Genomic DNA, 13,027 nt, shown 5'->3' on the forward strand with positions numbered 1-13,027 from the left:
TCGCATCAATAACGCGCGAGGACGACAAATCGAGAGTGGAAATAAAAATTATAGAACGAAATTTATAAAAAATTATATGACTACAAGCGGAGTGAGAAAATTCTGGGATTCGGAATCCAGCCACAAATCGTTAATAAGAGAACTGAAGAAGAAAAAAAAACTAGTTATTGTGGAAGAAAATAATTTGTAATTTTGTGTAATTCAGCTGCTTAGGAAAAAAAAAGTTTAAAAAAAAGATTAGAAAGGAATGGGATTCATACAAGTGAATGAAATCGTCGTTGTGGTGCACGAGAATTCGCCGGTTTACAATAATTATCAAAAGCAGTGACTTCGTAATGGATTAACATCGTGAAACCGTCACGACCCATCTAATCGCAGCTCAGAAAATCCTCTCCTTTTTTCCTTTCAACAAGGTAGACCATTAATGTGAATGGGAAGAAAGCGGAAAATGTACTTTGGCGCAGGTGACGACTACATGAGTTGCATACATAATATAAATACGGCGCGAATGACATGGCAACGGGGTGCGACTAAGCACTTAGCAACTTGTGAAGAAATCACCTTGCAACAGGACCATAGATGTACTTAGAGTCTATTAAGAATGGAGGGAGCAAACTTTCGGCTAAGGTAAGAAAGAGAACGGTTGCAGTTTGAGGAAAAATGTACAAAAGAGACAGTAATCTAATGAGCAAAAACAAAAGGAATAGAAAAGCAAAAAAAAAAGAGTAGGATTGCGAAAGTTCGACTTTCCTTGAATCTTGGCATAGAGATTTCAAGATTCTCGAAGGCGACGACGGCGAAACGTTAGCCGTAATAAAGTTTGTTAACAATCTTGGCTGTTGCTAAATTGGACTATCGACAAGAATCCAGAACTATCCAGAAAAGTTATAGGAGGAAATCTACATATCTGCTGCTTCTTGCACTGAATCTTCTTAAATCAATCATATTCCGCCCACTCACTGGTCTCTCTTATTCCAATGATCTCACACCTGTTCGAGATAACGCTAATGCTCAAGAGAAAACAACACAGACACAACAAAAAAGACAACTGCCAGTTATTATGAAAAACAAACAGACGCAGAAATTGAGGAAGATAAAGAAGACCTTACGGCGTTACCAAATGTTGAAGTGCTTTCGATCCAAGGAAAAACAAAACTCTGCAGGTGGATGAAATTGCAAGGACATAATCCTCAAAAGGATATGTTCTCAATGACGTACACTTGGATATGGGTAAAATTTCAAGAGGTGATCCGATCCATCGAATCTTTCAAGGGAATTTCCCCAGGTTTATGACCAAGAGCACATATCCAAGAGCCAAGAGAGCAGGATATACTATTGAAATTAAATTCCCTACTGCCACAAGTTCTAGAAACTTCTGCCAGCACTTCCCACCAACAACTAAGGCACAAAGGAAAACAAAAGTTGAAGAGAAAACTAGCTGACGGTGCCTCTTCGGTGGAATCTGACACATGTTCTAACGGCGAATTAATGCTGTCTTCTGGGGAATCTCTACCGGTAACGGACTGTCTTTTATACAACGATTACATGTGATGTCAGGAAGGGAGAATAAAGTGAGGAATAAGGTGACCACTTACGATCCAGACTCTGAGTCTTCAGCGATCCTGTAATCTCACAAAGCAGCACCTTGACGACGTTGATACAAACTCCTTCACCAGGTTGTTGCAGTTGTTCCTCACAGCTATCGCACAGCCCCCTACCTTTCTGTCATCAGCATCGCTGTAGTAGATGGTAGACACTGGTGATGGAACGATCACTGAAGGGTGCTCCCTGCAATGCAGTAAACGGTGCATGCGCATGTCCGAGCGGTCCGGACAGCACGGTACTTCACTTCACTTGGAGTTCACTTGACAGTGACCATCAGTTCAGTGTTACGAGACGGATGTTTATTTTCAATGATTCTATGTTTCCCTCAGGCATCCGACCTTTCAGGGTAGGGGTTCTGGCAGTGTGCTGGACGACGGCACCTTCTTGCAAAGTTTGGGAAGCTTTTGCCATATAACGCTGCAAGTTATACAGTTCATACCGCCCCAGGCAGCTACTCAGATGCCTGATTGCGTTTAGTGAAAGCAGCGCCAGCCACAACGCGCAGGTAACAATCAGAATATTTTATACCACCAATCTCGAAAAAATCTTAAAAATATACTCGCAAACGCTATAAAAAATCTACAAATTTGGATCTTATTCGGATAAGGAACAGAACTCAGAAGTCGCAAAATATTTTACCGTGCCTGCCCTTAGGTTATGTGCTTGAAAGATGAAGAGCTGTTCAAAGCATCGATGAGAGTTTTTTCGTGCTTACATGAATGAGGAATTGAAACAACAAGCTATGTGTTCTTCCTTGCTTCTCAGGCATATCAACTTTCATTCTTCCTAAAAAAAGAATGAAATTTGTTGTTTTTCACATCAAATAATTTACGGTCAAGATTGTATAGGAAACCAAGCAAGTTTAAAAGTAGAAAATGGATCTTCTATTCTGTTTATTTGTCTATTTTTGTTTATGAGAATAAGATTGGCTAGTGTTGTTACCTAATCGTATGTATATACACGTGATGCGCTTTGATGACCCGTTGGACTGGGTTCCCCGCGATATTAAACGCACTACAGGAAGACCGCCGACCCGATGGTCAGATTTCTTCACGAAGTCCTTAAAAGAAAATTATGATGCTCTTCGTGTCTCACGTGAAAGGAGGAACCACTGGGCGACTCTGGCACGCGATCGAGACAAATGGAAGAATTGCTTGGTGCCCGCTCGACCAGTTCGAAGATCAACGGGAGTCAAGGTGATATATATTCATTATTAGTTACACTTATCTAGAGTTAGTCATTAAATTAGGGTAAAGTGCTTTCTACTGAGGTATTGTAGTGCAGTTACTGTAAGGTTCAGGTTACCGGACACGCCTGCACGATCGATGGTTGGAAAACACCTTCAGCCCGAACACCAAACACACACTTAGACTTAGACGATCATTAAAAAAACATGGATCTGCTACATTCATTAGCCCTCGCAAATCAATAAATGAGTTAGAGACGTTCGTAAAACCTAAGCGAGTCTGACTGAATGTGTTAACGTATCCAAAGAGAGAAATTAAATACTCCATCATTAACATCCCTAAATGTTCTCAACAATAAATAAATTAATCCGCAAACAATAAATGTAATAGAACTCATTCTTCTCTGTTTTGAGGCAGGTAGATTCTACAACCTGATCGAAACGTCGAATAGGTTGTAGGATTTAGCTGCATCAAAGCGGTTGAACACGAGAGCTTTATTCGATTCTGATTCTAACAATTCTTGGCGCGGTATATATGCAACGCACTGACGTCAAAGTATTGAGAACACGGACGAGTGTAGTGTAGCGGTTAGAGGTTCCGCTTCCTGGACGATCGATCTGAGGTTCGAATTCGTCCTAGTGCTCACCGAGCCTTTCATCCCTCCGGAGTCGATAAATTGGTATCTGACTTCTTTGGGAGGACAAAAACACTGACTTAACACATCGGCTAGCCACCGCAAGTCATTGTATAGGCCAGGTACGTGTTCGTAAACCTCAAACGATTCTGAATTGAAGTGAACGTGGTGGCGCGTCCCAAGCGGATTGATCAACGTCAGCAATTTTAACTTTATTGAGAACACTCGTCTATCTTCGTACTATTTCTCGATGGTTAAGAAAAAGTTGAAGTTTGTATTGATTGATGATTAAAAATCTTCCTACGAACGGTCGACATATTAAAAATGACTAAGATGAAATTTCCGGTTAGGAATGTGAGGAATGCTAAAATTTTTGTGATAGCTCAGGAAAATAGGCCAAAATTTGCTTACACGATAATAAGTAGGGTTACGCCATAAAGGGACAAAAGTGGTGCTCCTACAGTTTCCACGACTGTTTAAACACCGTTAATTGTTGATATTTTTACTTTTGCTACGGTTTTTTGCCTATACTCTTCAGCTCTTCCACCTCACAATATTAAAAAAAATTCTCGAAAAAATAGAAATATGACTAGGTAATATAAATACATGGAAGAGTATGAACGGAATAAACCAGTAGTTTCTCTTCATACGTGTATTGATAAACATCATCCTGTAATAAAAAATGAAAATAATTGATCAGACGGTAAATATTAGTAAAGAACAACGACCAAAGCACATCATTCTAATGCAAGAATATTTAGTAACAGGGAGTTTTGGTGCGTAATTGCAACAGGTGCCGTTTAAGCATGCTCAGCACGGTAGAACTAAAGTAGATCTAAAAATAAATGATATGAAAGGAATCAGGCGGATGTGGTTGAGGTCGACTATGGGGAAACTTTTCTATTTCTCCACTTTTCATCTCTGATTATGGTGACTTTTTAAGATCGTCGGGAATTCCGTCGCGTTGCCACGCTGTATTCAACGTTTTCATTTCAATCCACGCGAACCTCTCAGAAACCGTACCCGTATCTGGGAGAACGATCTCTATGAAATGGGCCAGATCGAGACGTGTGATCCGCATTTCGTTATGCGTTTCTTGTTGACACCGGCGGTTCGTAGGTAACGTTTTCAGCTTTCCAGTTATTTTTATTGCATTTTTAAAAATCTATTGATCATATGTAAATCTTTAGTGCTGCATTTTATGTCGGCTCTACGTTACTTTGTTCCCTTATTGGGAAGGTTGTGGTCACACGGTTCTTTTTCGACTATCCAGTGGTTATTCTTATGCTTCAAATGGCCACTACTCTATTTATAGTAGAGCTGTTAAGGTAAGGTATTTTTAAATTCTCTAAGGTGGTGTGATTGAAAATACCTTAATGGTAGCAATTTTTGTCACTGAATCAGCACTACAAGCACATATGTCAAAATTCAAGCACCTTTATATCTCTATAACGTTGTTTTCCGAATTCGAACGAAATAATTCATCAGTTATTCGTGGAATTTGATCTACAAATCTTTAATCATTACCTAATCAGGAAATTGTGTACTAAAACTAAACTGAAATTCATGTGGAAAAATTCTCTGTAGAACATTCTGTTATTTTAACTGAATAAGGTTTTTAATCATTTTATTTTCAGGGTGTTAGGGATTGTGAAGTTGTCCCCGTACAGTTTTGAGAAAGGTCGACACTGCTTCCTTCCTTCCATCCTCTACTGTGTAGCGCAATGGTTGACATTGGTTGCATTTGAAGGAATTGGCCTTCCTGGTTTCGAGTCTGTGAAAAGGTGAGCTAAAGTCAACTGATTCAGAATTTAGTTGATCCTCTGAATAATAAAAATAAAGGAAGGAGAAATAATGTAGTAAGGTAATTTAAAAATTCAAAAAATACAATAAAAATAGAGAGAAAAAAATGGAAGCAATGATAAATTGTGGGATCTGATCAGTTAGAAAGCAAATATCTTATTAAACATTTCTTGCCCTATTTTCTATTTATTGATAGATTTTTTGTCTTTGTTTCGTTATAAGAGTGCTAGACTTTTTTTTAAATAAAGTAATTAGTTTTCTGAAATGATATAGTGAACTACATAAGCAGAAAATTTTCAAACAATTATTTCGACGTGGAATATCTTAAAAGATTTAATCTGGGTCATAAAAATATTCGAAGAATCTTTACGCTGAAAAAACATCTAAACGACCAGAAATGGCGATTCCAGTTTTTATCTTTTCCGTTGAAAAACAAAACATTTTGATTTCCTGAAGAAAACAGTCTTAATTGAATTTAAGTCTCTTATTTAGGGCGTACAAAAAGGGGACGGAATTCTTCCCTAACATAATTTCATGTAATACATAATATCTTGCTGTATGTTTTTTTCTTTTGCTATACTCTCATACTCATCATAGTCATACTTGTCATACTAAGCTATCGATTGATTTTCAATGGAAAGATCGAAAAAGAAAGACAGTTCCTTCATAAAATCACCACCTTCACTCACGTTGCAAAAGTTTGAAAATGCTGGTCTCTGTGGGTTCACTTTTCATTCATTCTCTTCTTCTCAAATTCCTCAAAAAAAAAAAAATAAAGGAGAATCAAATACTCGATACGCAAGCAAGTTTTCAACGATCAAAAACGAGAGATTACAAAATGTTATCTTTCGGATCAGCAACAGCCGTCAATTTGAGTACTAAAGCTTTTTTTTTGCGAATAACAACGAACTCACTAATAAAGGGAATTTACAAAGATCAGGGAAAAAACGCTCAAAACAGCAATAGAATATTCCTGAACGGTTTTGAAATATTCCTGAGAAATGGAGTCTTTCCGACAACTGTCTTCTTCTCAATTTTCCAGGTTCACTCCGTTGGTGATTCTTCTCGGATCCACTGCGATCTCTCGCCAGAGTCGCTTAGATCATATACAGTTGATCGGTGTTGCAGGGATCTCGTTCACGTCCTTCTTGACAGGTGAATCGCCCCAGATCTCTTTTATTTTATGAACATCTGTGCGGACACTAGAGAAGACAGATAAAATTTCTGGATCTTTCATCCGAGCTCTCATCTTCATTCCAACATCTTGAATGGATTGCAAAATTTAATAGGAGAACGTTCTGTTTGTCTATTTACAAAATTTTCGAAGCTGTGTCATGTGATCCACGAGAAACGCATGAGAGCCTATTTCATTTTCCAGTAAATTTTGAAATTTCACTCGACCAGTACTCGATCTTCTATGGACTTATTGCTATCGTTCTGCAAGGCGCTGCTTACATGCAATTCGAGTCTCTCTCCCATACCTATCAGGTTCTTTCTTGAGTTTCTTGATTAGCCATTATGTAGTTTTGCGCAGATCCTCTGCAACGATAAACCTGTTATTTCTGAAGGTCGCAGGAAGAATATTTTTCAGGCAATGGAGTTACTATACATGAACTCGTTCAATTCACTGATTATATTCCTGGTCGCAGATATTATACAGGTGAGAAGCCTGCATAAAAAAGTACAAAAGTGGGAATAAACATCACAGTGATGATGTAGCGAGAACTCTGGACAGTTGTCGGAGTCAAATCCGTTCAAAGAGCACGCGGTGATCGCATTTCACACTAGCTGTAAGTGCAGTGCGATGGAATTTTTACTGGAGCAGACTAAAGGGAATAGCGGGTATTTGTTTATTTGTTTACTTATTTGTTCATCTGTGGAAGGCACAGTAAGCAAAAAATTAATAGGTTGCTGACGCTTCCTCTCCTGTTCACTGCCAGATGTGGCGCATACATCTGCGCCCGCAGATTAGGCACGCTCCCGAGCGTCTCGTAGGAAAATGCGAGCGGCAAGGCCATTTCCCACGCTTTTATCCAGGGCAATTAGGGTGAATTGGGGGTGATCGCATTCATACTCCTTGACCACACCTCTAACCTTATCTTTTCGTGGAGAGATCCTAACATCGGCAACTTCGTGGTATGCTGCCTTTAATCAGTTCAGGGGCATGAGTTGCAGCAAATGCAGTGCGTCCTAACAGTTGAACACATTGACTATACAACCGTCCAAGCGCTACGATTAGGACACAGAGAGAGAGAGAGCAAAACAGAGAGAAACAGAGTAAAACAGAGTTAGAGTAAAACACGAAGTAACTATTCGTATATTTCTTTCAATAGTTTTAATCATCAATAATTTTGTGCAGAATCCATCTATCCGTCAGTGATCCTGAGCGTGTTAGGCTTGGCGTCCTGCGTCAACTGCAAATGGATACCGAGTGACCTGAGTACGCCCTGGTCAATTATGTTCGGCTGTTTAGTGTAACGAACGCCGAGTTGTTGCCAGTGATTCCATATTCCTCTTAATTATTTGACTTATTTGCACACTGGTGGTGTACTGTACGTCAACATCTTTTTGCAATGTTGGGTATGACTATACATTTGATATTTTGCCCTCTGACACGGTGGAATGGAGCTGGATCCGGCAAGTCATTGAATAGGATGACACGCATTCGTTAACCTCAACAATACCATGGCTTATGCATGTTCACGGCGTATATGGATACTCAAATCCTTGGAATTTAGTACAAACAAGGTCACCACGAGAAAAGCGCTGTAGACTCGTATACACAGCCCCGAAAATAACTTATCCCGCCATGAGACTTAAGATTCCAACAGTAGATTTAGGATTTTCTTTGTTGGCCGGATAGGACGTTTGATCGGATAAATCCCATTCGATTCACCTTTTCAGCCCCTGAAGAAGGCGATATCTTCAAAACGTTAGCCAATAATAATGGATTTTTCAATCCTCAATTTAAGAATTTAAGTTCAGCTCAATTTAAGTACTCAAATGCTGAATGGCCTCAGAATTTCGGAAACACTTCACAAACAACTTGTCTCAGTTTCAATTTACAGGATGAGATCCGTGACGCTTTCATGTACATGATGACGTCAGCGCATCCACTTTTCGGTGGAGCTTTTGCTGTATTATTAATCTCGTCAATTTTCCTTCAATACGCAACATTTTCCTGCATTGAACAGAACGGAGCGCTGAATACACAAATTATTTCAAACGTTAGAGCTGCTTTCCAGGTCGGTAATTTTTCTATTATCCATTTTCGCTGTGTTCAGTTAATTGTTTCCAGATTTTCATCGCTTATTTCCTGTCGCTCTATCTTTTCTACGATGTATCGCCGGGTTTCCTAAACTACATAGGTCTATTGTGCACCGGAGCAGCAGCATATTATCTCTACAATCAGCGAAATTCTGACTCAACTTTGGTGAAGAGTGCATGGGCAAGCAAGGCTTGATTTTAGGTTCCCTGTAAAACATTGTGGGATTATCATTCAATAAATTATTGTTCTTTGTGATGTGAAAAAATTATGAAATTTTTTTTTGAAAATTACCTAAATATCAGTCCTCCTCGTTATCAACATATAAGCAAATTAACCGTAAAGAAACGCTATGGCTGGAAAAACCAGGAAAATATAAGAGTTTTGATTTTGAAATAAATGAAAGTTTAGCATCAAGCGAAAAAAAAATGCTGCCGAACTTCATCTATTACTATTTCTAATGACGGATGCATTGTTTTGTCCATCGGTTGAGATCCAAATACAGTCCAGCGAAAAATTTCACTATTTCCCTGCTGCGTTCCTCCTGTGCTTTCCACAAATCCACTGCAAAGTGTGGACTACGCGCATTTAGCTCCATTATAGGATTGAAAGCCACCAAGTCACTGGTCCTGTTACAACGTAAACAAAGAAACGTCGCATCCAACTTGGAGCCCTCGAACATTATGCCGTTTCGGAAGCGGAACCAATTACGCGATAGTACACCATAAAGGATAAAGGATAAAGTGTCTGGCGTTAATCAATCCGCTTGGGACACGTCGAATTCAATTCAGAATCGTTTGAGGTTCACGAACGTGTAACTGGCCTACACAATGAGTTGCGGGGCCAGCAGATGGGTCAAGTCAGTGTTTTTATCCTCCCAGACAATTCTGGTGCCAATTTATCGACCCCGGAGGGATGAAAGGCTTGGTGAGCACTTGGGCGGATTCGAACTTCGGATCGATCGTGCAGGAAGCGGAACCTCTAATCGCTAAACTCCACCCGCCCTAACACGGTATAGGTCAAAATATTTCCTTTAGGCAGTGGCAACACTCGCTGTTAATTCAGCAGTGTGGTAACGAATGCTGATGTGAACCGCTATACTCTTTGATGGGATTATTGGCTTGTTTTGAAATGATTTATTGTGCCCGCTCAAAAACGCTCCAATGAACTCCGGGATTCAGATTTATTTGGTCAGATGAATCCGAACAAATTCTCCAGGCAGAATCCTGGCGATCAACGACAGATACCCCGAACACCCTGGAAAAAATTCATTTTCTCAGAATTTTTGGATTTCGAAGATTTTGATCTTCTTCCCAGGTGTATGGTTGAGTTGTGCACGTATCGTATTCTGATGTCCACACAAGAATTTTTCCGCCTTTTTCCGCAGAACAAAATTGTCTCAAGGCTTCAATATTCGCTTGTGATCTTCTTTGTCTTCTGGGATTTTTGAATATTTTATTTATGCCCGGTTTTCAACGCAAAATGCCAAGATAGGTTCCTTCTTGACTTTGAAACTTTTTTTTTTTTCAACTCATTTCTTCCAGAAGTAAGGGAATCGTAACGCACTACTTTAGAGGGTAAACTTCTACGTACTGTAAAGCTTTTAGCTCTTTTAGCTCGAGTAACTAAGAAAATATTCCATAGAAAAAAGGTAGAATTTAAGGTAGTTTGTCCACAGCTCGCATATATCCTCTAGGGACTTTTTATTGCACTTGTGTCAGTATACGTCGAATTCTCTCTGTCTATTGTTTCACAGATCTTCTTTTGGAGTTGCGACGTCGTTTTCCAACAGTTCTTTTCGGAGCAGCTCTGGAAGCATCAGGATGGGGTAAAGAAAAAAAGATCCCATTCAACATTTTCCCAAGCTTTAGTTTAGATTACTTTTTTAAAGAAATTATACAGTTTATTGCGAATCTGAAAAACAGTGCAGCAACAGACAATACGTGACGCTGACCTTTTATATTACGGTTCCTTCGTTGTGCGGATGCGGCATTTATGTGCTTTCTTTTTTTTTAATATTCCGCTGCAGTGCGCATTACAAATATTTTTCAAGACTTTACGCATTGCTCAGCTATGTTACCTCTTTAATACCCACTTTTTGACCCTTTCACTTTTTGCTCCACGTCGTGGTCGGCTTCGTTTCTTCGCGGTGCTAGATGAACGTAGCGATCGGCTGGATCTTCTCCTTGAACGAGATCGAGATAGAGGCGCAGATGCGCTCTTCGAACGCATCGAGATTGACCTTCTCCTTCGGTGATCTGAAAAACTAATAGCTGCTTCCGCAAGAAAATTAAAATTGCCACCACCTACGCGAGTGCTGTCTATGTTTTCGGCGGGAAGTATAGCATTCCGATCGCACCGAACGACTTCGACTACGACTTTTAGATCTGCTCCTTCTGGAACGGGGCATTGTTAGTAAATGAGCTATACATAGAATTCTCCGCTATTTATACCATCCATTATCACGTCATTTGATAGACGGCGACTTCATTTCATGAGGTCGAAGCTTCACTGAAACCAAGCTGTTGAGCGGTTGCTGATGCTTTGGCGGTGGATATCGCGTAGATGGTAGGCAGAGATAGACGAAGATCTCGGAACCCTCCAGACAATGATTGCAGTTTGGCCGCGTCATGGACGACGAGAATCAGAGCAGAGCATATGCTTTTTGTACGGGATTCACGTGCTTATATGCATCCCCAAGATCGAAGATTGAAAAGGTGTTTGTTGGTGTTGATGTTTGGATTCATTTCAGAATCAAACTGAGATCCGAGGGGCAGAGCAAGCGCTTTCATACTCGACTCATAAATGAGTAAATGGTAGCATTTATTGTTACCAGATGTCAAACAAGATTTACATTCTGAAATTCACTGATATTCTTAGCACTAACTGCTTTTCTTATCATATTTTAGACCATAAATCTTTGTTTTTAATACGATGGCTTCATGGATAGTTCTGTTTTCTTCTTATCACGTACATTTTTGATAATCTTTCACGCTTTTTAACAATTATTGTCCAGCCAGCTCCTCCACATAAGCCCGAACCACTGCATGCGGTCATCACATGACCAATTTCAACCGCGATAGTATTTCTTTTTACTTTACTTCTTTGAAGATCGATATCTATCCAACTCTGTTTTTCATCGGTGGAGTTCATCTTGCGTGGCCAAATAGAATTAAAGGCATCACCCCACGAATCTGAGGTGGTGCAGATTTCAGGTGGAGTATTCGTATACGGGATCGCTGATTATGGAGAGGAGGGTGATTCCGTCCATTTCTTCTTGCCGTAAAAAACGACCCGGAACATGAGGCGTCGCCCAAGGCTGGCGCGCCCCAGTCGAATTCCCTGTAGAAAATAGTGCGCCAAAACGCCTGAAGCCGTATCTTCCGGGCCGCTTTTTACGGCAATTAGGAAAAAATCGACGGAATCACCCCCCTCTTTTTCCACCCTATCGAATACTCCCCTGAATCCGTACCCCTCGTTCGTGTGATGCCTTTAAGTGCAAATACAAAAAAATTATGATGCTTATGATACAATATTTGTACAAATACAAAAAAATTGTGATGCTTACGATACGATATTTGTCGTCGATGTTGTCCACGTGGTATTTTTGCAAAAGTAGGTTAAATAGTCACAGTTAATGAAGGTCTCTGTGAACAGGGAACACCTTTTAATAACAATGATGACGTAATTTCTACTTTATGATCCATTATCCTCCACCGTCGACTCAAGCGTCCAGCGTAGAGAGGAGGGATCTGGAACTGCAAGTTACCATAGATTTCTCAGCTGTCATTATAAACTTGGAGAGCCTCTCACCCGTTTTTTTTTTTCATTGCGGACCATGAACTCTCGACATTAAGTCCTTAAAACGTTCTTCTGGGATCAATTTCAACATCTAAACCATCACAAATACCTTACAGGAGGTGTGGTCCCCTCTGTAAATATCATCGTCGTCCATATCGAAAGCTTCGACCTCCTCTCTCGTAACTTGATGTTGGAGTGCAAGCATCAAATATTCCCAAACCTGACATTGATTTACACCATCTCATCCATGAAGGTCCGATTCGGATTCGTATGCGAGTTGTATGCACAGATCGAGTGTAAAAAGTTTCTCGAAACGAAACAATGTATGCACATATTGCCGCAGTTGTGTCGGCGAGGGTCTCTCCAGCTCCTCTATCTCTCTTAAGAATGGCTCTTCTGCATTGCCATAAATATGCGCTCAATGGGTGGAGTCGTCCTGCCTCAGTTTGATGACTTCGTACTCGATCTTGCTGGTTTGAATCATCAGATTCTTCAATGGCCGCTCCCGACGGAAGCGTATGAGAGTTGTATGCACAGATCGTCATCTCAGTTCTTTCCCATTTCAACAGTTTAAAATGGCTCCTGTAATCCCGTAGTCCTGGTGCTGCCCTACCGAGCACTCCTTCGGAATTAAGAGACTAGTTCTTGCTAATGTATTAAGCAATTAATTTAAAATCCGTGGGCAGGTTGTTAAAATATAATCACAGGGTTAGGAGGAGATTCCGTCCTGCC

General features: G+C 40.2%; 2 protein-coding genes across 3 annotated transcripts; one reads left to right on the top strand and one right to left on the bottom strand.

The window, feature by feature from the left end:
* Nucleotides 1–2,570: 2,570 nt before the first annotated feature.
* On the top strand, nucleotides 2,571–8,692 carry RB195_000774 (uncharacterized protein; the record flags this gene model as incomplete). Of its 2 annotated transcripts, XM_064197282.1 has the most annotated exons (9): nucleotides 2,571–2,801; nucleotides 4,370–4,545; nucleotides 4,617–4,754; nucleotides 5,064–5,210; nucleotides 6,272–6,384; nucleotides 6,608–6,717; nucleotides 6,821–6,889; nucleotides 8,298–8,474; nucleotides 8,528–8,692. In XM_064197282.1, the coding sequence occupies 9 exons, from the start codon at nucleotides 2,571–2,573 to the stop codon at nucleotides 8,690–8,692; spliced, it is 1,326 nt and encodes a 441-aa protein (XP_064053163.1). The 2 variants fall into 2 exon arrangements, with proteins under 2 accessions (XP_064053163.1, XP_064053164.1); XM_064197283.1 differs by lacking the exon at nucleotides 6,821–6,889.
* A 1,552-nt stretch (nucleotides 8,693–10,244) lies between these two features.
* Nucleotides 10,245–12,500, bottom strand: RB195_000775 (uncharacterized protein; the record flags this gene model as incomplete). Its single annotated transcript, XM_064197284.1, has 4 exons — nucleotides 10,245–10,303; nucleotides 10,590–10,752; nucleotides 10,805–10,890; nucleotides 10,948–10,954. The coding sequence occupies 4 exons, from the start codon at nucleotides 10,952–10,954 to the stop codon at nucleotides 10,245–10,247; spliced, it is 315 nt and encodes a 104-aa protein (XP_064053165.1).
* Between the last annotated feature and the right edge of the window lie 527 nt (nucleotides 12,501–13,027).

The sequence above is a fragment of the Necator americanus genome, chromosome IV (assembly GCF_031761385.1).
Source record: "Necator americanus strain Aroian chromosome IV, whole genome shotgun sequence".
Taxonomy (NCBI): Eukaryota; Metazoa; Nematoda; class Chromadorea; order Rhabditida; family Ancylostomatidae; genus Necator; species Necator americanus.